Raw genomic sequence first — 23,833 nt, 5'->3', positions numbered from 1 at the left:
GGAAAACAAACAGATCCAGGGCCCTTCCTGGAGCCAACCACATTGAATTGATTATTCAAGATTGCAGAAATCTAGGCGCATATCTTGTGCTGATCCCACGGGAATCAGGTTGGACATGATTCCTTCAGAAAAACTGCACAGAAATGGGAAGCATATCTCCCCTTCCTGTCCTATTGCAGAGCCCAGCCTAGAAGGCCGTTTTAGTGCTGTCAGGGTCAGTGGCTAGACTACGACTTTGTCCTATTAAATTTTTCTGAATCTAGTCCAGTAAGGGGCTTGGGCTACGTTGGTAGGGATCACTATATCCTCTTATTGCCTCTCTGAATCCTTCAGGCCTGTTGCCTGATTAATTTATATAGGGACAAAATGAAGAGGGTGTTATTTCATTTATAAAACCACAGTATCACAGATATAGAGATAGAAGCAGCCTTATTGGCTTGCCAATTCAACCTGTTTGTTTTGCTGATGAATAAACTAAGGCCCAGAAACAACAAGTGACTTGGGCTCAGTATAGAACAAAACACAGAGGCAGGATTTAAACCCAAAGCCTGTGGCTCCAGAACTGGTGCTCTTTCTTCTGTACTGTGTTGCTCAAAATTGAGCTATCTCAAGGTTTTGAAGGGTACTGCTGAGTCCAGGATAACCCAGGAAGCTAGGTCTGGAGGATACTCTAAGTGATAATACGTGTGTATATTTAACCACACTCACACACATGTAGATCCTTCCTTTCCACTGGGGACCACCTTTCTTCTAATGTCTCCTTGGGCTAAGGGTTGACCTAGTCTTCCTGAAGCATATGTCAGCAAAGCCCCAGCTCTGAGCAGTCTTAGGCAGCTGCAGGGACCTCAGGGATGGCCGGATAGTGCCTGTGTCGGCTTCCTGAAGACCTGCTCACCTAAGCGTGTCCCTCTCATGTTCACTACTCCAGTTGTGGGCACATTGGTGATCCCTTCCCCCTTGTCCTATCTGATGATGGCTGAGGTTGTACCCTGCTGCCTGTTGAAGAAAGGAAGTCCTGTGCTGCCATCATGGTCAATTCTTGTAGAACACATCATACATTTGGGGGAAGTAGCTCTTCACTATGCTGATATAGTACAAGGGGGTTCTCTCCCCATCCCCCCAAGAAAGGGAAGATGGCAGTGGTAAAAAATAAATACTTGGTAATTGAAAAAAGTAAGATACATTAAAAACAAAAGCAAAAGCCATAGCATGTTGGTGATTAAGAAAACTACGTAAAGAGGAATGGGGAGGTGATCTTTGGAAGTCTTCACTGTATCTGGAGAACACCTCCCAGAATAATGGGCTCTTGAATGGCTCAGGAAAAAGGAACAGAACATAGGGACAAAAAAGGATAAACCTATTTCAAACTAAAGCTAACCCTATCCCAACATCCCAGCTTTCTCCTCTATAAAATGAGGTCATTGCAATAGGTGTTCTCTGAGGCCGTCCTAGCTTTTAAAACTCATGCATCTATAATGATGTTACCAGGGCAAGGGTGTGTGCAGGTTTCCTCAAGCACCATCTTCTTATTTCCATCCACAACGGGTTCGATTTCTGCACAAAATTCCTCATCCACAGTCTTGCCAAGATCCTCTGCCGATCCGTCACTCACTACACAAGACACATTTCTGGTTTTAGTCCCTTCTCCACAGTGAGCATCCTAGAAAGGAGGAAGGAAAAATAAATTAGAAGAAAAAACTCCCTTTCCTCATTGGTCCCACATCCTACGTCATCTCCTTTTTTCAGATTCCAAGCAATGAATGAACAGCATGAGGAGCTATCCTTATTTCAGCACCAGGGACAGCATCCAGGGTAGGCTCTCAATTTCTTCTGAAAGTTAATTCTCATTTAGATAATTCTCTTAGTCTTTGAATGGTTCTAGCACAAGAGAGAAGTTCAGTAGCAGGGCTAATTAAGGGGTTATTCCATAGTCAAATACTTAAAATTAGAGGCTCATAGATTTAGAGGTGCAAGGGAACTCAGAGGCCCTGATTTTATAGAAGAGGAAACTTAAGTCCAGACAGGTAAAGTCTGACCCAAGGTGATGTGGGTAATAAGAGATAAAGACAGGATTTGAAATCAGGCGTTATGACTCTAAAGTCAGCCACCTTTGCACTTTTTCATATTGCTAAGATGCCACCTATATCCTGTCAAATTTCCAATCGCAAGGCCCTTACAGGTAATGTGCATCTGCTCCCACCCCACTTTCCCCATGCATTTACCTCCACTCGGCAGCTTGACCATTGGCCATATTGCCATCGATAACAGGGCTTCACTGGACAAGGTTTGAATTGTTCTATCAGCACAGGACAAGGTCTGCCATCTCCTTGGAAGGGTTGAATTACCGTTCGCCTTCGAATCATTTTTCCTTCAAAAGACACATTAGGCAATTTAATGATAATAACCAATATTTCTGCAGAGATTTAAAATTTGCAAAGCCCTTTGTACTTAAGGTCTTATTTCTGCCTCATGATGGCCCTTTGATGTGGGATTCACACATATTTAGTTCCCATTATATGAGGAAATAAAATATCAGCGCTATTAAGGAGGACAACAATTGGTAATTGTCTGAAGGGGGATTTGAATCTAATTCTTACTGATTCTAGTTGTGGGTCTCTATCCTGCAGGATACACTGACTCTCTCAGCTGAGTGCTGTACAGTAACTTGCCAGCCAGCTTGCAAGCACAGTGATGAGGGAGAGCTTCTTGCATAAGGTCCTTTAATTTTGGTCCTGATGGGGCACCCACCTGTCAGGCCACATGTGTGAGTACACTCTGACCAGGGTGACCACTCCGAAAGCTGACAGTTGACAGGGCATTCCACCACACAGGACATGTTCATTTGCCAGGTCTTCTCCAGGCTGAGCTGAAAAAAAAGAAATGGCCCACAAATCAGGGATCAGCATTTCACATCGAATATTACACAGTTTCATTCTTGCTAAAGTGAAGAGAGACACTGACCAAAACCTCACACACACACACACACACACACACACACACCCTTCCTTGTGGGCTCACAAGAAATTAGGACTCAGAGGCATCTCAGGAGCAAGTTCTGTTGATAGAGTTTATTGCCAGGTAGATGGAAGTGGGTGATGATGGACACTATGAAGAGTTCTTCAAGCCTGGAGACAGAATACCAGGGTTCACTGTAGACAGATACTTCTAGCATTAATTTTCTCATCAGTAAAATGGGGATAATTCTTATATTTGAGAGCAGCATTAAGCAGCCAAATGCTCACCCAGGACCTCCATTTACCAGGCATTTCAGGAATTATGGCAACTCTGTAAAGATGCTGCCTCTTTGTCTTTTCCTTATCAATGTTCCATTCTGTGATTTTATGGTTTTTTCCCCTCTGATGACATTGTGATGAACCCCTCAGAATATTCCTTGAGTCAGAGGACATCTATAAGGAGCCCAGTCGTATTCCCTCTGCCCCTCTCTGTTGATGAAAGGGGGAGCAGGATGAGCAGCCTCAGGGAGCCAGAGGCAAGGTGGCTGTGGACAGAGCCACACAGAACCTTGCGGCTCGGAGAAACAAGGGAGCATTAGATTTGATGAATGATAGAGAGCCAGTAGAGACATCATTGCTCTGTGTCCTGCATAAAGCAAATCAATAGGTTATTCAAACATTGTGACTTTGACTAATGGAACATTGAGAATAAGCTGAGCTAGATCAAGGGAGCAGGCCGAAGGAAGCTGCATCTGTGTGAACACATCAGGAAATGTGAGCACCCCGTTGTTGAGAATTTCTCTACCTGTGATCCTGAGGTTGATTTATATTCTTAGAATAAAGGCACTTTATCTTTCCTGCTAAGTATTAGAAGCCAGCATATGTCTTTAGCAATGAAATGCTACAGAGATGAGCTGGAACATTCCTGAATGTTCTGAATTTTCTCTTCACACTAGTACCATCAGACCCTAGTGTTACCCCCAACCCAAGCTCTTCTTGATGGCTGTCGCTACAGGTCAAGAAATGGTACAAGAGAGACTAAGCAGCATTTTGGGGTCTTATCACTTTATTTCTCAGTGGAGAGAAGAAATAGCACCCTTGCTCATGCAGGAGGACTCCAAATTCACCTTTGTTCAATGTGTCTTAGGAAACATGGGGATGAAAGGTGAAAGGCTAAGTAATCATGACATTGATGGTATAATGGATGGAGTGCTATATGTAGAGTGAAAAAGGCCTTGGGTTCAAATGCTGCCTCCAATTTCCACTTGCTGTGTGCAAGGTTGTCTCCTTAACCTCTTTTAGCATTAATTTTCTCATCAGTAAAATGGGGATAATTCTTACACTGAGAGCAACATTAAGCACCCAAATGCTCACCCAGAACTTCCATTTTAAAAGAAACAAAGTGAGGAGAGTCCTAGAAAAGGATAATGGAAATCATTAAAATCATATTATCCAAGAGGAGCAAGATTTCTTCTTTGAAACAATGCTGCTCCTAATGGCAGGTTAATTATATGAGTTTTGGCCAAGATTTTGTTTCAATGTATTTCAGTGTAAATTTGTTGGATCGAGGTGTTTGCAACTCACATGAGTCTTTTAACTGGAATTACTGGTTCCATTTTTCATCAATGGAAACTTTCAGCATTTATAAACATGAGGAACTAAGGCAGACTGAGTTTGTATGTATATATGTTACTTGCATATTTTTTCCTGCAGATAACAAACCCCTTTTAACTGGGATTACTAATAAAAAAAACCACTCACTGATATAATGCTCTAGGGTTTACAATATTTTTATGTTTAAAAAAACATGGGGCAGAACAAATTCCAGGTGTCAGTTGTATTAATGTCTGAAAAGCCTATGAATGTTGAGGTAGAACTACATGCTGTTAACCTCCATTTTCCTCCATATTGGGGATTGAGTCCATTATTTTTCAGGTGAGTGGAGAAACAACAGGAGTTAGCTACTATGCTTGGCTTGAGAACTAGTTTCTGCAGAAGGCAAGCAATCAAGCCTTTGGAAGTGTGTGTGTGTGTGTGTGTGTGTGTGTATCTGCACACACACATGTGATGTATACACCTATGCAGGTGTGTGGTAGTTTTCTGAATTGTTGAATCTTTATATCTTTATTACAAGCTCTGATGGACAAATGCTTTCTACTTGCATTCCTTTGTCATGCTTTTTTTCTCCCAGATGACCCCTGCCTTTGCTACAATGATACAAAGAGCACATTCAAATTTATCTGACTTAGGGACCGTAGCTCATATGTGTTGGCTTTGCTGATTTTTTTCCTATTTTACTTCTAATTCTTTGTTATGTAGAATGGTTCTCTGAGAAGAAAGGTGGAGGAGAGACAACTAGGAAATATAAGTGTGGTAGAAACAAAAGGCAGCAATCACATTATTTAAAGAGGGTTGTCACTAAATAAATATCATTGGTATACATGTGGTTCAGTAGTTAAAGGATTTGGGATTTCATCTGGATGGCCATTTCCTCCACCAAAGCCAATGACATCCCTCTATCACTTAGAAGACATGACCGTTTCATGTTTCAAATCTGTCCCTTGTTCTGGTGACCAGACTCCTGAAATTAGTCCAGCTGCTCTTTGGATGATGGACCTATGGTTTGGAAAGACTTGCTGCAGTTGGGTACCCTTCACTCTTCAATCTTAGATAACTTCTAGGTGCATAATAGACACTTTAAAATGAGACCGATTGCACCATCTTCATACCATAATGAGGATGGAGGTGAACTTTAACTATCAATAAGCCAGTCTTCTAGGGACTTAACAACCATTCTTTCTAAAGCGGTCATTCCACTTGTTTAAGTTATAGGGAGTTGGAATAACATCTGCATTTAGAAATGGCAAATGTCAATGTCTATTGTGGTGGGATAGAACGTATGCTGGATTTGGAATCAAAGGGATTGGATTCAAATCTTGGCTTGGGTAAATAACAACCTCTCTGGGCTCAGTTCTCTTCTATGTAAAATGAATGGGTTGGGATAGATGATCTTCAGGATTCTTTCTGGCTCTAAATATGATCCTAATATCCTCAGACATGTGGGGAATGTCTTCTTCCAAGTAGGTAAAGTCTAGAAGTCATTCACTTTAGAAGTCATTCCTTATTTAGTAAAATGAAGAAAGGTAAAAGCTGTTTGTATCCGCCTCAAAAATTCATATCTCGAGATGAAAAGATGGCTTTTATAAATAGAGAAGCCAGTAGGTGGAGAGGATCTGACTATGTCTTCTTGGTGCTAATGACTGGCTCCATTTCTTGATTTAAATTATTTTGGCCAGATGCGAAGACCTACATTCACACAATCAGAGATTAGAAAGTCATACCTAATTATACATGTAGATGACATATGATTAATGTTTAGCAGCCCACGGTAAGCATGACTGACACTGGCGGGTGTCCTAGACACTGCTCATAATTCCCATCCAATTAAAAACCCAATAAATGCTCTGAATAAGATTTACTGTTTTTATTCCTGTGATTGCTGATTGGTCTCCAAGCATTTTACTCAGGAGAGGCTCATTAGCATTTTTGTTGAACCTCACTCAGGAGAAACTAGAGGAAATGATGGGAAGAAATCAGTGGTGATAGGCATAATCTTGTTCCAAGGGGCATTCGGTAGTCTGTGAGTAGCCCAGAAAAAAACATCTGTCAGCAAGGGACCGTGTGGTGAGCAGGTCACTTGGCTCAGCATGAACTGAGTTATTAGAGAAAAGTATCCACCCACCTCTTCACAGTACTTCAGGTCAACGGACTTGCCGTCGCTGCGAACGCAATCCAGCATCCTCGTTTTGATGCCGTTCCCACAGACCGCCTTCTCACTCAGCTGGCAAGTGCTCCAGTCTACAGAGAGGAGAGCAAGTCAGCATACAAGGCCTCAAAGCAGATATTTAAGTAAGCTCTGGTGACCTGAAGCTCAATCTTTTATTCCTGACTCCATCAGGGTCCTCACAATCCAATCCTGCACGGAGCCAGCACCAAGGCCAGTGTCGGCATCAGGGACCAATCATAATGGGTCTGTCTACAGGTAAGGATGAGATGGGGACAATCGTGTCTCTGCCTGCAACTCCAAGGATGGATGCTATCTCGGCTCAGTCATGAGAGTGATTTGTTTGATATAAATGTTGAACTAGAGAGCAAAGTGGTTTATGTAGTATTTATGTAGTATTTTCTTTATAGCAACAGCAGCTTTCAGAATGATATTCTTTTTTTTCCCCCAAAAGTCAGGCCACATGGAGATGACAGGGCCAGGCTTGGAGCCAGGAAGACATGTGGCACATTAGTTTTCTTTATTTTTATAATAGCTTTTTATTTTTCAAAATGCATGCAGAGAGCATTTTCAACATTCACCCTTGCAAAACCTCGTGTTCCCCGTTTTTCTCTCTCTCTTCCCTAGACGACAAGTAATGCAACATAGATTAAATACTTCCAATTCTTCTAAACATATTTCCACATTTACCAGAAGCATTAGATTTCACGGCCCTTTAACTAGACCTTAACTCAACATTAGTTCAGGACATTTCCACAGAGACAATTCCTTACACTCTCAAATTATGGGTCCATCTTTTTATAAATCAGATAGAGAATGAAGGGATCACAGAACCAGAGCATGTCAGAATTGGAAGGGACCTTGGAGGCCTATTATCCCAACTCATTCCTCATCAAGAATCCCCCCTACAATGGGACCAAATGGTTCTCTAGTCTTTGTCTAAAGTCTTTAGGGAAGGGGAGTCCACTCCCTCTCAAGGCACCCTTATTCCATATTGGCACAGCCCTGAAGGTTAGAAGTTTTACTTTCTACTTTTAAACATGCACCAACACTTGTGATCTCAGGAGTGTGGCTATTGCCTCATGTAATACAGATTGTGGCCCACTCACACCTTCCCATCCTGTGTGAATCTTTCTTATGCACTTTCACTCATTACTCTCAGTTCTCTAATCAGAGCAAAACAAATGAGACCCTTTTAAAGCAAACACTGGTAGAGAGCTGATGGGACCACTTTCTCTGGCTGTATTTCATATTAATTCACATGTGCCCATGATGTTCTCCACCATGTTCTCCAACAGAATGTAAGCACTTGGTATTCTGTCTTGTTTTTATTTCTGTCCCCAGTGCCCAGCACTGTAATGTCTATGAAAACCTAATTTCTAGCACACAGTATGTTCTTTATGAAAACTTAGTACCTAGCACACAGTATGTTCTTTATGAAAACTTAGCACCTAGCACACAGTATGGTCTTTGTGAAAACTTAGTGCCTAGCACAAAATAAAGTCTTTATGAAAACTTATTATATTGAATTCAGAGGATTATGGGTTTTGGGCTGAAGGGAGCTCAGAAGTCATCTAGTTAAGCTCCCTCATGTTATTAAGTAGTTAGCATGGATAATGGATTGATTAATTCATTTAGACAAGATCTGTAGCTTCAGTAGGTTAGAGCACTCCCAGGTGAATTTCTCCCAGTGCATCCCAGTCCTAGAGAGTTTTCTGGGGGAAGGCCCTGGGATAAGAACCTTCACAGACTATCAACATCAGCATATGTTAGAAGGGACATGACCCAAACCCTTTCTGAACCATGCAGGCTGCCCCCTCCCTTTCATTTCACAGATGAAGAAACTGAGACTTGGTGACTGGTGCCCAAGGTCTCAAGTCCATTTCTCCTGATGCAACTCCAGGTGGAATTGGATTGAGTGATTACTTCTGAATTTCTCCTCTCTGTTCTTTACCATTGCTCCAGAAAGTCCTCTTCCTTCTTACTCCTCTCAGAAATGGGCAGATTTCTGACTGCAGTTTGCATGGCCACCAGGATCTGAATCTAAAATGAGCTTAGAAAGCTCCGACTTTTGTGGCCCTTTGAAAGGGAGGCCTCTAGAGATCTCAGGGGACTAGTCTTCCTTCTCTGAGCTTCCCCCAGGAGGGAATCAAACTTAGGATAAATTCAGGGTTAGAAGCAGTGAGGTTTTCAAAGTTTTGTATCTACCTTAACTAACTGAGTATCATCCAATGCAAAGAAAGTGTGTCAGCCCCTACACACCTTTTCTGGAGAGCATGGCTTCCATTTAGCAAGCCCTCGTGGGTACTTGGCTCTCCCAGGACCAAGAGGAGAGAAAAGACTAGTGCTTTGGGTTAAACTCCTTCCAGGATGATGCAGTGCATCCACAGACATTTATTTCATCATGGACTCCCACCTGCTCACCTGTCACATTGTAGTCATAGTGGAAGCAGTTCCTATTTAGGACGCACGGCTCCTTCTCAATGGTGTCAGGGCAGGGTTTCCCCTCATCTGCCTGTCTGAGTGGATCCGCCAACCTCTCCCGGAATGTGCTTTGATTGCAAGGCTTGGAGGGAAGAAGATGAGAAGGTCTGAGCATCATGACTGCCTCAGGGAAATGCACTGGGAAAGGCACTGCTCAAAGTATAAGGACCCCTGGGTTCTTGCCCCAACTCCTCTTAATAACTAACAAGCTCTCAGGTTTCAGCCACATCATTCTGCCTTTCTGAGCCTCAGTTTCCTAATCTGCAAAACAAAAGTGTTGCTTTAGATGACTCCTGAGGTGCCTTCTAGCTCTAAGAATTCAGAGTCTCCTTTTCTCTTGGGTCCTTCCCATCAGACTCCATCCAGCCTTTACTGAATTCATTCTGAAAAGCATTCATTGTGGTATTAGAGGTCACCCCTATTTCAGTGATGAGCAAAAACTTGGACTTTTTGGTTCAAATAATTAATCAAAGGTATGAGTTAGGTGTGAAAATACTCTAAATTTCTCATTCAATTAATTAACCAACCAACTGATTAAAGACACTTTAGGTGTGGAAAAGGCTTTGATCAATTTGCAAGGGGTGGATCCCATTGGATAAAGTACAATGCTATCATATGGGGTTCTATTGGTAGAAAAAACCCTGCTGTGATCTTGGAGTTTTCCATTGAAGAGCAGGTGAGTTTGGAACCCAAACATTTAAACATCTGGCTGACTAGAGAAGGGGGCAGCTAGATAGTAGCACAGCAGATAGAGTCCCAGATCTAGAGCCAGGAAGACTCCATCTCTTGAATTCAAATTTGACCTCAGACCCTTACTAACAGTGTGATCCTATTTGCTTCAATATCCTCATCTGGAAAATGAACTGGAGAAAGAAATGTCAAAACACTCTAATATCTTTGTCAAGAAAATCCCAAATGAGGTCATGAAGAGTCGGACATGATGAACAATAACTAACCAACAGCAAAAGGGTAGAGAAGAGTGATCTAGTCCCTACCTAGTAATTTTTTTGTTGGGCAGGATAGGTGTAGAGAATGACTCTGTCTCCTTTTTCTCTCTGCACTCCCACCTCGTACCCCATCCTCCTTGATGTGTGGAAAAATTGTCAACTTGGGAGGATTGGAGAATTTGGACTGTACTACATCGCAGCCATATCCTTAGGACAGATCCATTTTCTAAATTGGGATCTGAGGATAAACTGGACAAAATGGAGTTTCCATGCCCTATCAGGAGCCTAGCAGAAGCTGTACTGGGCCTAGGGAGAATTCCATGAAGGAAATCAAGACTTTTACCACACAGGAACTGTGAGCTGGAGTCTCTGATCCTAAATATGCTTCCCCCTCAATTTTGCCTGTCCAAGTGGGAGAAGGCAGCAGAGGCTTTGGGCAGATGACTTGTATCAGCTATTCTTACTATACCATCTTAGTAAATGCTTCTTCATAAAAGTTGATTAAATCTAATTGATTGACATCATTGAATAATCATGGAGGGGTGGGAGAGCTCTGGTGGGAGCCTGTGAGTTAGAAATCACTCAAGAACACTTGCGAAGTGGCAGACAAACATCCATTTTTAAGACTGGAGGGGACTCAATCACTAGCTAGTGCCACCCACACCTGAAGAGGATCTCTCCAGCCTACCCAGCAAGTAATCATTCAGCCTTTGCTTGAAGCCTTTCAGGGATGGGAACCCACTAGTGCATTTGGGAGACCAGCCCTCGATCACAGAAAAAGACATACACTCTCCCGTGACAGTTTGTGATGACAGTTTGTCCTTTGGTGCTTCACTATCAGCACACTTGTCACTGATGGTTGTATTGTGTCACTAACATCCCAATCATCCACTACAAGAACCAATCCTGTTGAAAATGACCATCCAGGTCCTGAGCTCTTTGGGGGAATCCCTCAGCTCCATTATGGTCCATGATCAGCTATTTCTCTTTTCTAAAACCTCTCCTTCTTTAATTATTTCACCTTCAGTTAGATTTTCTAGAGAACAGGAACTGGCTCATTTTTGTTTCTGTAACTCCACTTAGTAGTTCTTAAGACTGTCTGTGTATAGTAGGAACTTAAAAGTGGCTGATGAATAAAACTGAATTCATTATAGCTGGAAGCTAGGGTACAAGAAGGAGAATTATGGGAATCAGTCAAGAAAGAGAGAGTGGAGCTGGCAGACTTGCTTCCTAGTGGAAGAAATAAGTGAAGTTTTCTAGATACCAAAAAAGACTTCAAGTTAATACAAAGGGAAGGAGTTAGGGAGGCTCTGGACTCTGGCTCAGTTTCTTCCCCATTGCTGCCTTCTTTCAATTCTGAAACCTCATAAAGTTGGGAGATTCTTAGTCAAATCTCCATCTATTTCTGTTTCTCTTTTTTTCGTCTGCCTGCCTGTCTGTCTGTCTCTGTCTCCAATTCTCTGTTTCTATGTCTGTCTGTCTGTCTCTCTCTCTCCCCCCCCCCCCCTCTCACATACACACACACACATTTCCAGATTTCAATATAGAATTCATCTTTAAGACCCATTATGACAAGTGGGTTTGGCCTATCCACAAATTAAGGGCCATAATTACTGCTTTCTCTCATTCTCCCATGATTCTCCCAGGTACTCAGACTATTTCCCTTACTTCTTCCAGCAAGTTCAAAATATAAGGATTCAAAATAGATTTATTTTCTGAGGTAAACACGTACTAGGGCAACTAGTTGGCTCAGTGGCTAGAGCACCAGCCCTGTGGCTAGGAAGAGCTGAGTTCAAATTCAGCCTTAGACACTTACTAGTTGTGTTACTCTGGCCAACTTAACACCATTTGCCTCAATTTCCTCATCTGTAAAATGAGAGGAAAGGGAAATGGCAACCCATCCAGTATCTTTGCCAAAGAAACTCCAGATGGGGTCCTGAAGAGTTGGGCATGACTGAAAGGGCTGCACATTGATGAGAATCTTCCATTCCCGTACGATTCCATTTAATCTCCTTCTCCATTATATGTCAACTTCACATATCTGTCCCTACAGTTTTGAAGGGAGCATCCCTTGAAAGGCACCAGAGGGTGGGTCACACTTGCTATAATGCAAACCAATTCTGTGGGAAATGCTCCCCTTCCTGGGATTCTGGGGGAAAGCCCCCGTGGTTGCTGATAGTGTCTGGGTTGTGAGATTGAAAATTCTCGGTTGGGCTTCTAGACACCAAAAAAGGCCTCAAGTTAACATCCAGAGAGGGAGTTGGGGAAGGCCTGGACTCTGGCTCAGTTCCTTCCCCCATGAAATGCTGATGCTCTCACTGAAAGACACCAGCCGTTGGAAAGATGGGACCTGCCATCTCCATGAAATGAATCAGACTGAGCCTGAGAAGAGCAGCCACGTAAGAGCATCGTGCTCCATCCTCCCGTTCCCCCGCCCAAAGAAGTTTCGTTATGCTCTTGCACAATTCTAAACATCCAAGTACCTGCAGCCAGGTCTCCACTGTTCAGAAGAAGGTGGCAGAGACACTAGGGGCCCTACTTTGGCAGACAGAAGGTGGGCGGGTGGGCACATGTGGGAGGAGAACCGTATGACTCTGCTGTTGCTAATGGGAGACAGAATTTCCTCCAGCAGATGGATGGGGAACCACAGTTTTGGGACTTGTGAACGGTTACCTCCATTTGTGATCTGTACCTGAACCTGCACAAGTGGGCACAAATGATTCAGTCTTCACCCTGTCTTGGTCAGTCACTTTAAGGGCTACAAAGATGAAAAGGCCCAGGATCCTCTTACCAGTGAACACCTGCTCCAGGGGCCCCACTCTGATGTGACACAGTCCTCTGGGCATGGCAATTTGCACTCGCGAGAACCCAGGGGCATTTCCTCAGGGTCACAGAGATAGTCCTCCACGGGCTCAAAGGGGCCATCGGCTGTGTTCTGCATGCATCTAGGACAAAAACCACATGTGAAGAAACAAAAGAAAGCAAAGCGGTCCAGCCTGGGACAGGCTACCAGTCAGCAAAGTGGTACAGTCTGGGACAGGCTACCAGTCAGCAAAGTGGTCCAGCCTGAGACGGGCTACCCACTCAGCACAGTGAGGAAGCCTAGGATGGGCTGGTCTTCAGGGCAATTAAGCTCAAGGCCCTCAGGTTTCCTCAGTGCTCTCGATTAAGGTGTTTGGCACATGGCGAAGTACCAAGAATCACACAGCTAATAAGCATCTGAGGTGAGTTTTGAACTCGGGTCTCCCAGATTTGGTGTTCTCTCTGCTGTGTCATCGAGCTGCCCAGCACTCTCTGTGTATAAACACTGTCCAGGGAGGATGATCCCTCTAAACTCCTAGGGTGAATGCCACAACAGAAGAGGACCAAAGAGAATACCGCCTGTGTCCCCTCACCCATGACCTCCAGCCACCAGGCTCTGCCCCTGCCGTCCCGTCAGATGTGCACCTTGGACCATGCCCCTAGTTTGCCCTGCCATGGCTCCCATTGCCCCCCCCTTAGAGTCATGGATAGACCCTCTTAAAGTCCCTGGACCCTGGACCCCAAAAAGGAGAGCAGGAGGGGCAGTCAGGGGGCCACAGGGAGCCTCCCTCCCAGAGCATGCTGGGAGAAGATTCTTGGCCAGGGCTTTACCTCACTTTGCGGGTCTGCACTCCTTCTCCACAGTTCTCCTTCATGTTCACCACAGTCACCTTGCAGACACTCCAGGGCTCACTGACCCATATATACTGGCTGCAGTCACTGTGACAGGGGACAACCTCATACACCTGGAACACAGGGGGAGCTCAGTGAGTGGGACCTGGCAGGCTTCCCCAGGGGGACTGAGCAGGAGGCTGCAGCTGAGATGGGAGTTGGAGAGCACCAGGGGAAGAGGAATCATGGCTGCCCACAACAAGGGATGGAGGCAGCCGAGGTGGGAAGGAGAGAGAAGGGGAGATAAAGAAATGGGGGGGGGGCGAGAGACAGAGACAGGGGAACACATGGAGACAGAGACGGAGAGGAGAGAGAACAGCCTGCCTCCTCCCCCCAGGAGGCCAGTACGGGACTGGGCTGGGGCAGTTGGGATGGCTCTGGGGTGCCGGCTGGGTGTGCTTGTGTTCTCTGCCTTTGTGGCTAGGTTTGCCCCATTTGCTTTGCATGCCTGGGCCACAGCCAGCCTTTGGGTACAAGTCAACCAAGCTCTGCTAATCTAAACTCGAAGCCCTAGGGTCGCTGTTGCTATAGGCTGGCTCTCCGGCTTCTTCCTGCTTCGGAGGGAGTCCTCTCTTCAGCTCAGCAGAGCTGCTGGACCACGAGGGAATGAGGGCTAAGGAGTTTTCCCCTCTCCACCAAAAGGCAAGGCAAGGTGGGGGGAGGCAAACTTCCTCCCCTACTTTCCCTCAGGTGCTAGGAAGGTGACGTTGCCTGCCTCAGTGTCCCAGCTGCACCGGCACCCTGTCCCAGCATCCAAGGCATCGGTGCTGCTGCCTGCCGGCACTGGGTGTCCATCGCTGTCCTCTTGGTATTGATGGCTTGAACCCTATGCTTACTAAAGAGAACAGTGAGCAGGGGATGAAAGGATCACTTCCAGAATCCCCTGCAACAGAATGGACCCTAAGATGCTGGGTTCCTTCTTTGGCAGTCTCATACGTCATGGTATGAATGTAGGGTTTTGTCCTCTGCCGGGAGGGATTTGTCGATATTTCAAGCAAAAGATTTTAAAAAGTTAATTTTTGTTCACATATGAAACCTAAATTTAAAGGGAAGAGTAAAAAGTGGTTATGACTCCACCAAATAGTTCAGAGCCCAATGGAGATGTAACCAGGGTGGGGCAAACAGAGTCTTGTCCCAGGGCGCCAAATTCAGAGGTTGCTGAATTCCAAGGACTTGACAGCACCTGCCATCCTTCAGCGTAATGAGGCAAGCTCCTTCCCTGCCCCACCCTGCATGCTGCTCCTCCACCACAAACTGGCAATTTCTCCAAGTGGTTGCCTGAACAGGTGTTTCCCATGTTGCTTCCCTCCCTCAAGCAGGAACCTCCCCAGGAACCTTGAGCCGGTATCTCGGTGTCTTGGGATCTCCTACCTATGCTTTTAGACCAGAATGTGACATTATTCACTTGAAAGGCTGGGCCCCCAGTTAGAACGAAGACGACACAAAAGACAGACAGTTGGCACTGGGCTTGAAAGGGAGGGTGGAAGGTGTGGCTCATGCTGCTTCCTTTGCCCCCTGTGCTTGGGGTCAGACCAGGGGGCATCCCCTCCCCTCCTCCCTTCTCTGAGTGCCCCAAGCCAGTAGCAGCAGGCTGCGTGGAGCAGGGTCTAAGTGCCCCATGGCAGCATCACCAGCGGCAGATCAGGGATGGAGTGCCCTGTGTTGCCAGCGGGAGATAGGGATGGAGTGTCCCAGCCTCGCCAGCCTGCCCCCCGCCCCCCACCGAGACAGAAAGGAAGGAGCACAGCACTGAGACAAACATGCAAAGACTCAGGTAGTGGCGGAAGGAGACACGCAGCGATCCGACCCTGTGCTGGAGACTTACCTGAGCCTGGGGAGGCGAGGTTGTTCAGCAGAGGGAGAAAAAGCAGAGACACAATATCAGTGAGGCGGCCAAGCAGGGGTGTCCAGTCAAACATAACGATGACCTGTGCTCTTCCTGTGACTATGGCATAGGAGCTTATTTCAGCCTCATCACAGCCCCAGTAGCCATTGCTAGTCTTATTGTTGCCATTTTGGAGAGGTTCTCCCAGAGAACCATTAGGGTTCCTGCGCCTCTTAATCACTTTAGCCAGCTGGGAATTCTCTTCCCTTGATTCAGAAAATGGGAAGATGCAATTTGAACCTGGATTTCTGGGGCCCCAAGTCCCCCACTCTTCTACAACGTCTGCCTCACAAGGGGCATTAAGCAGCTCGGAGATGGGGAGGGCAGGGATAGGGAGCAGTTTCCTTTGGTAGCAATGATCCCTTCAGACTAGGCTTTGGGGATTGCTCCCAAGTCAGAGAAGCTGCTGGTTATCCGCTGCTCTAGGGAGCCTGGGTCCCCTGAGGAGGATCACGGAGGAGAGATAGGCTCATGGAAGAGGGAAATGGAATCAGGCCAAAGGCTCTCTCTGCAGTGACCTGCCTGTAGAGCCCCAGGATGGGACTCAGACGCAGGAAATGAGAAGCTGCTGCCTGAGCGGGAAAGCAGCTCCCCACAGACCATTTCCCAGCCAAAGTGGGCCTCTGAGCAGTTTCCTGAGGAGTATCTCATCTGGGTACAAAGGTATCAGGAGCAACATAAATGTCAAGGCAGAAGGCAAGCAGGCCTTTGCAGCAGACTTCAGCTTCCCAAGCTGCTTTATCCATCGATTCTTTAAGTGCCTCCTTTGATTTTGTAAGAAACGTTACCTATTTTATGGGAGGAGGACTGTCTATAGTATCAGATGTTCTAACAATGGTTATTTTCTGTGTTCATCTTCCTTGAAGAGCTGGGATCTCAAGCTATCAATATTGCCTTTAAAATGTGTGTCTGGCCAGAGATCAAGCAGTAGCAAGAGTGCACAGATGGACTAAGTGACGTTCTAGGGCAATCAGAGCATTGGATAGCCAGCAATGCTCTCCCAAGCCCAAAGATCAAAGACTAAAACCTTCAGGGACCCCGGGAGGTCAGCCAGTCCAGCCTTCTCTATCTGCTATAAGGCTGAGAACGGTAACTGAGTCACCTGGGGAGTGTCCGGACTGGGATTTGAAGGCAGTACTTCTGATGTCAAACCCAGTGGTTTTAGTTGTGGTGAATCTGTGCCATCTTCCCAAAGTAGCATTTATTCGTCTGTCTGTGCTCGGGTATGCTCACCCACCAGACACACACAATCATAACTCAGTCCTGCTGGCTTTGTGGCCAGAATGGCATGAGGAGTTAGAGAGCCCAAAGGCTTCTTGGGGCCATAGGAACACTTGGGACAGACCCAGAGCCTCTCTCATTGCCCTGATGGTTCTCTTGGTCATCCTGCTTGGGACTGGTGATCAAATGGCTCCTCTTTGTGGGGATTGTCTCAAGAGGCTCAATTTGATTGACCTCCATGAAGATCTTAGAAAGGAGCCAGGCCCCTGGAAGGAACCAAGCTGGCTGCCAGCAGATGGCAGGAGAGCTGCATCCCCAGACCAACTGGAGCCTGGTGTAGGTTTTGTGACCTCAAAAATGGTCCCCACCACAGGGGGGGGGATACTGGGGGTGTCCTGCTCCCCTTCCCCTTAGTCCCTTTGGAACTCCCCCTTCCCCGTCTGCATCATTTCCCTTAATTTAACTCCAAGAGATTGTCAGAGGCTCAGAGTATCTCCGGGGGTAGAGGAGGCAATACCCCAGGACCCAGCGGCAGGACTGTCTTTCAGATGAGACAGTGGCTGAAGTGCCATTAGAAGCTTCGACTGCCCTGTCCTGCACATCATTAAAAGTGCCTCTGATCACCACGGGGATGTTTTAGCGGCTTGTTTACCAGTTTATGACCGATTCCACTAACTCTCAGTCACTGTGTCCAGGACCGTGGGTGGTCAGCTTAGGTTAGGGGCTGCTCTTTTCTCAGTTCCATTTCATGGCAGGTAGATACTCTGGGAGGTGGGCTAGCTCTGGAGGCCCAATGGGACTCTGAGCAGACACTTAAAAACCCAGTGAGGGCCTACCTGGTTCACATGGTCCAGTTTAGGGCAGGGGCGTCCACCATTATATGGCTTCTCTCGCAGCCATTTGGAGCGAACCTTGACTCCGCTGCCGCAGGACTTACTGCAACGAGACCAATTGGACCATTCACTGAGTTTGCAGTCCGAAGGGCAGGGGATGATGCAGGCTTCCTCAATGTAACCTAAGCGGAGAGAAAGGAAACCAAAAAACGCCTTATCCATCAGTCAGGCAGTTTCTGACCCACCGGCCTCTCTCATTTAAAGGCTCAGTGACTGACTTGCTAGGACCATGGAGTTGCAGAGATTTCTACATCGTTAGGACTCAAATTAAAGTCTCCAGACAATGACAGGGACGCGCAGTGTTAAACTACCAGAGGATCATGGGTAATGTCTCTGCGGGGGATTCGAGCTCACCAGATCCCAGCATCCCTTCCTTTCTGACAGTTTCCATTTCCTTGACGATAACCTGCTTCTGCCGCTGATTCTCAAACTGTTGGGATGACATGTTTTAGAGCTAGTTTACTAGGAAATCCTATCAGGGCCGTCACCAAGTCCAGGGTGGGCAGACGTAGCCCCGGGCTTCTTCCACATAAGATGCCTGCGGGTGCCAGTCACCAGCCGCAGACCCAGCCGGCCCAGCACCTCCTGGGGCCTCTCCCCAGACAGCCAGACTCAAAGAACATGGGAAGCCAATTAATGGCGAGCTTGTCTTCCATGTTTCTAATGCTGGTAACCTGTGTGAGCATGTGCACAACTCTCAATCACAGGAGAGTGATGGTAATTGCTGCTATTTACATAATGCTCCAAGGCGAACAAAGCCCTGAATGTGCCTTCTCTCCTTTCAGCCTCCCAGTGCTACTGGTGAGGCTCAATTATTCATAGCTCACTGATGAGGAAACTGAGGGAACTGCTTATCTAGCATCACACTGCTCCTAAATACCACAGGTAAGATTTGCATTCAGGTCTTCCCAGACAGAGAGAATTTGGCTCTTACAATCTTAATTGCTAGAGGAGGAAGCCAGAGCTCAGAGAAATAAAATGATCTGCCCAGGATCAAACGGAAATGTCCTAGAATCACAATTCCAGAATTCAGAGGTTCTTCATTTATTGGGGAATCCAACAGACTCAGTCTCCACTCTGACATCTGCTATGTGTGTGCTTAGAGAGAAGGAGCCCGCCATGTCTGGAGACAGCTGATTCTACTTGGGGACGACTGGGGAGAGGGAGCTTTTCTTGGCACCTCTTCTGCCACTTGTTGCTTTTAGTTCCATCCACTGAGGCTACCTAGAGAAAGTTTAAGTGTTTCTTCAATGCCAGCTCTTCAAATATTGAAACAGAGATTTCAAGTTCCCCCCAGTTTCCTTTTCTCCAGGGCAACTCCCTCCAGTCCCTTCAGTCTCTCCTCACATGACAGGGACCCAAGGGTCTTCATTGTCTTGGTCATCATCCTCCAGACACTCTGCAGCTAGCAATGTCCTTACCCAGTAGTGGTCAGTCCTGAGCAAGAATCTCCTAGAGGAGGTCTGGCGAGAGCAGAGCAGAGCACCATGGGATGAACCATTCTTTTCCTGTTTCCTATCCCAAAGCTCAAGGTCTCATTAGCTTTTTTCCCCCTTCTTTCTTTTAGCCACCACATCCTACTTATAAACCTTCGAGCTTGTTGTTCACTAAAACCCCCAGATCTTTTTCAAGGCGATTGTTTTCTGGCCTTGCCGTCTCATCTTGGACTCACGAAACTGATTTTTGGATTTTCTCTCCTTCGATTCAGCCACATGCTCTGGCCTCTCGTGCTGACCGGCTCCTCCAGCACGCTAGCTAGCTTTGTGTCACAGCAATTAGCAAAACGAGAATTCAAGCTCAAGTCCCTCAGTTATGCACTGAGTGGCTGTGACATCAGAGTACCCTGTTATCCCATCCCCTGCAAACCTGGGAGCGGGTGGGGGTGGAGGGGGAAATGTTTTTATTCCACTTCGATAGGGAAGGAAACTAAGAGCCAGGGAAGGAATGGTCAGGAGTGGCAGCTGGATGCAGTGGACTTTGCATTCAAAGACAAAAGGTTTCATCTTTCTTTTGACACTTCCTACTTATGTGACCTGACGGCCAGGTCACCCCCTTCACCCTTGTTCTCTTTCCCTTCTTCTTTTCCTTTGCCTTCCTTCCTTCCTTCCCTTTCTTTTCTTCTGTCTGTTTCCCCTTCCCTTTCACATGCCACACGGCCACAACACTCCCAAGCTTCGGCACATGCGAATCCAGACCCGCTGCTCAGGCCGCAGGAAAGCCGAGGGCCACTTGCCTCCGAGGGTCACTTGTCTCTCGGGAGACTCGGGAAGCCAGATCGGTGCTGACTCAACAGGTTAAAATACAAGCAGGCCCCAATGAAGCATCTAAATGGAAGGGAAGGGAGAGGAGGCTCCGGCTGAGAACCCACACCAGCAGTTTCTAGGGCTCATGTTTTAGCTCCTGGCTCTCGTTTATTGGGTATCTCAGGCCGCCGTCGAGCTGGTGTGCCTCACTTAGGGCTCCCGTTCTGTGCCTTTCTCTTCTGGGCATTGTAGAGGGCAATGGGGCAGAGTGGAAGGGGAACTTCCTCCGGGGGTCAGAGGACCCGGACTCAAACTCACCTCTGATGGCTACTGTGTGAGACCTTGGGCAAGCCATATAACTTCCCCAGGGTCAGTTTCCTCCTCTGTGACCTGTCACCTGGTGGCAGAGCAGATAGAACCTGGACTTAGAATCAGGAAGACCTGAACTGAAATCCAGTCTCAGACAATTCAAGGCTTAGTGACCCTCAGTAAGGCCCCTAGCTGCCACTGCTCAGTCTTCTCATCTATAAAATGGGGATGGTGATAATAGCGTCTCGCTCCCAGGGGTGTCGCGGGGATCACATGAGAGCATGTTTGTAATACAATTTGCAATGCAAGTTGTTGTTAACATGAAACAGGTTTTGGATCACAGACCTCCGAGGTTCCTCCAGCTCTGGAGTCGAAACGCCGGGAGTATTTTTAAGGTGGGGGATAGCAGTGAGGGACTCGGCTGGGCTGGGATCAGAGAAGAGAGAGGGCTTCCTGATGGGGCTGAGCCCCGGGGGTCCTGCACTCTGGAGCTTGACATATTAGGAAACCAGAGGCCCCCTCGGAGCTGCTGCTCTTGGTCTCCCCCTTCTCCACAGCAGCTTTTACCTTAATAGGATCCTTGCCTAGCCCCTGAATCAGATCCACATAGAGGAGGCTCTCAGAGGACATTGTGCCTTTGAGAACTGTCCAATGCCTCATTCACGTGAATTATGAATGTGTGAATTAAGCAACTTCCAGCCCCTGGTCGGGTGCTACAGCCGGGCTGGCGAGAGGGAAGATTAAAGCATTCATTTAAGGCAGGCAGGCTCCGCCAGGCTGTTTGACCCACAGCAGCACGGGGGAGATTATGGGTCACTTTATCTAAAACATCTGCATTAATCCTAGAAATGAAACATTATGAGCCCCGAATCTGAGCTGCAGTAAATGCTTTTAATAAGCAGAAGGCAGGGAATGCAGGGGCAGGCAAAGCGGAAGCCACACACTCTGCCTGCACCCGCCTGCCTCGGTTCACCCCAAACTATTGCAACCTCACGTTGTTTCTTTTAAGATGAATGCAGAATGCCAGCATCTTAACTCCAGAAACTCGGCAAGCTGTGCGCCGGGAGGAGAAAATGAAGACGTTTGCCCAAAGTCTGGCGGTTAACAAATGAAGAGAGCCCGGTAACACTGAGGTCTTTTCCGAAAGAGAGGCAACTGCCTTGTTTTTCTTATATGTGACCCCCAAGGTCCTCTGGGAAATCAAGTGATGTCTGGGAATACATGGGACTGATCGTGACTTGTTCCTAAGAAGCAGGATAAAATAAAAGGTCATTAAATAAAAGGACGATGGGAACAGGAGATGTGGTAGCCATGCAGTGAGGATGAGGGACAGCAGGGGTACAACCAAGATGGTGCCTTAGGTGGGATCTACCAACTATTTCAGAACCTCAACCGTGGTTCCCAGGATGGCGCAGGGTGTACAGAAGCACAGAACCCACACAGGCTGCACTGCTATCCGCCCTGGCGAAGGGCATCTATAGTGGGACACCCATTAAAATATTGGAGAAAACCACTAAGAGAGCTCTTCCGGTTTGTTTGACTATATCAGGGTATTTCTTTATTTGCACAAGAAAATATACTTTCACCAACTATTTGCCCAGGCCTAAGGAAACAGATAAATGTTGACCCACTTGGGTCAATTCAAATGAGAGGTAGTGTGGTGCAGTAGACAGAGCACCAGCCTTGGAATCAGGAGACCTCAGTTTAAGGACTGCCCTTGACACATCCTAGCTGTGTACCCCTGAGCAAGATCCTGGACCTCTCCCAGCCACAGTTTCCTCATCTGTAAAGCAGAACCAAGCACACACCCATGAGTGGCCCCATAGACGTGTGGTGACTCTCCTTAGCTGGAGCTGAGATGTCATGGAAGGAGCTCAGCTCTCCAACAGTGAAGATGAGCTGGGGGAGTTACCATGACAGGTCCTCATTTGTACATTTATTGGCCACCTGGATGTAGCAAACTGCACACCTGTAGCATGTGGATGTTAAGAAAAATGGAGACCATTAAGAAAATGAAAAATAAATGTGGATGTTAAGAAAAATGGAGAAATAGCTCAAAAGCCTACAAAGTGAATTATTCCAACGCCCCTCCACTCAGGGGATGGACAACAAATTGGGTTTGCTCACCTACTGCCTTTCTTCTCCAAATTATCTAGCTACTGGAGAGGACTTGGGGTCTCCCAGGGACGGATGCCTCAGTGTCTACTTTCTGTCAAATCCAGCTTCTAGAGAAGAAGGCAGGATGTAGTGGAGGCTGTCTGGCCATTAGCATGGGCAGGGATAGGAGCCCCATTTCCCCAGTCTGCTCCCTGTAGCTCTCAGACTCTGGAACAAAGGCTCATTTTAAACCAATTCCAAGAAGAGAGCCCTTCCTCCCTTTTGGCCACTCACTAAAAGGTCTGGAAGGCCTTAGGAACAGGAACTAAGTTGGTTAAGACAAGAGCCTTTGATTTCAGAGGCGCATTCCTAATCTGAAGCTTCTCCAACTCCTTGGTGATGAATGCCCACCACAAGAAAGCCTGCGAGTTTTCCAGCCCACAATAACACAAGCAGGAGATATTCCAGAGCCTCAGGCGACTCAGTAATAAGCATGGCTTCATTTGTAGATTGATACAGAGCAATTTCAAGTTAATAAAATCTGTTGGATTTCTCTTTTTGGCCTGTTTCCAGGCATGTGTGGGTGATAAAGTCTGGGGAGGGTTTCCTCTGCTAACACAGTTTCCTCATTAAGAGCACAGGCCAAGCCAGGTAGAGCCAGGCTGGCTCTGGAGAGCATCTGAATGACAGAAAACCAAGCCTCCTTTATGCAGCAGCTTGTGAGTGAGGGTTAGAGTATTGTGGTACAGAGAAATGCTAAGTGAAAAGCTAACCAAGTTTTATCAGCAGGGTCCCCAAAATCCTTTGCAAGGATTGAATAGTCTGCATTAGGATTTAAGAGAAATGGTAAATTCATTAATTAAGGATAAGGGAAATGGGTTCTCTACAGTGACATGATTGAAAAAGAGGATGGGCTGTTTACATAGAAAAACCAAGGGACAGCCGATGGGGAGCTAGGGTATTCCACTTGTATCCTGGACATCTTTAGAGAGGACAAGGAAAGCTCCCGACATAAAGGATAGATCGCTTGGTATCAGCTTTGGGGACCACATGGATGAAAGTCATCCAGGGTGGGCTATCTTGGAAGGATTGAGATCTACATCACTAAGTGAATATGCATAGATCACAGACTTGTTGATTAAAATTAAATTTAATGTCCTTGTGAAGTTATTGAACTGATTTGTTCATCAATTTTAATTTACTTACAAGCTAAGTCCAGAGGCATGGGCAATACTGGTCTTGCAATGCTTATTTCATCTGCCAAGGGCTTCTTAAAGGAAAATACCCAACCCACCATATTTCATGGTCTCTTCTATTTAGAAC

The 23,833-nt window shown here is 46.5% G+C and overlaps 1 protein-coding gene across 5 annotated transcripts in view; it reads right to left on the bottom strand.

Annotated features, from left to right (window-relative positions):
* The window catches only part of THSD7A (thrombospondin type 1 domain containing 7A), a 294,643-nt gene that overhangs the window by 13,891 nt on the left and 256,919 nt on the right, over nt 1-23,833 (bottom strand). For all 5 annotated transcript variants that reach the window (XM_031940732.1, XM_031940733.1, XM_031940734.1 and 2 more), the window contains 9 exons: nt 17,805-17,983; nt 15,688-15,693; nt 13,803-13,936; nt 12,961-13,114; nt 9,163-9,304; nt 6,697-6,812; nt 2,749-2,866; nt 2,223-2,368; nt 1,486-1,660 (listed from right to left, as the gene is read on the bottom strand). In XM_031940732.1, the coding sequence (XP_031796592.1) occupies nt 1,486-1,660; nt 2,223-2,368; nt 2,749-2,866; nt 6,697-6,812; nt 9,163-9,304; nt 12,961-13,114; nt 13,803-13,936; nt 15,688-15,693; nt 17,805-17,983 (1,170 nt within the window). The remainder of the gene's footprint in view (nt 1-1,485; nt 1,661-2,222; nt 2,369-2,748; nt 2,867-6,696; nt 6,813-9,162; nt 9,305-12,960; nt 13,115-13,802; nt 13,937-15,687; nt 15,694-17,804; nt 17,984-23,833) is intronic.

The sequence above is a fragment of the Sarcophilus harrisii genome, chromosome 5 (genome assembly GCF_902635505.1).
Source record: "Sarcophilus harrisii chromosome 5, mSarHar1.11, whole genome shotgun sequence".
NCBI lineage: Eukaryota > Metazoa > Chordata > Mammalia > Dasyuromorphia > Dasyuridae > Sarcophilus > Sarcophilus harrisii.
The sequence above is the reverse complement of the archived record's forward strand: the minus strand, read 5'-3'. Positions and strand labels throughout refer to the sequence as shown.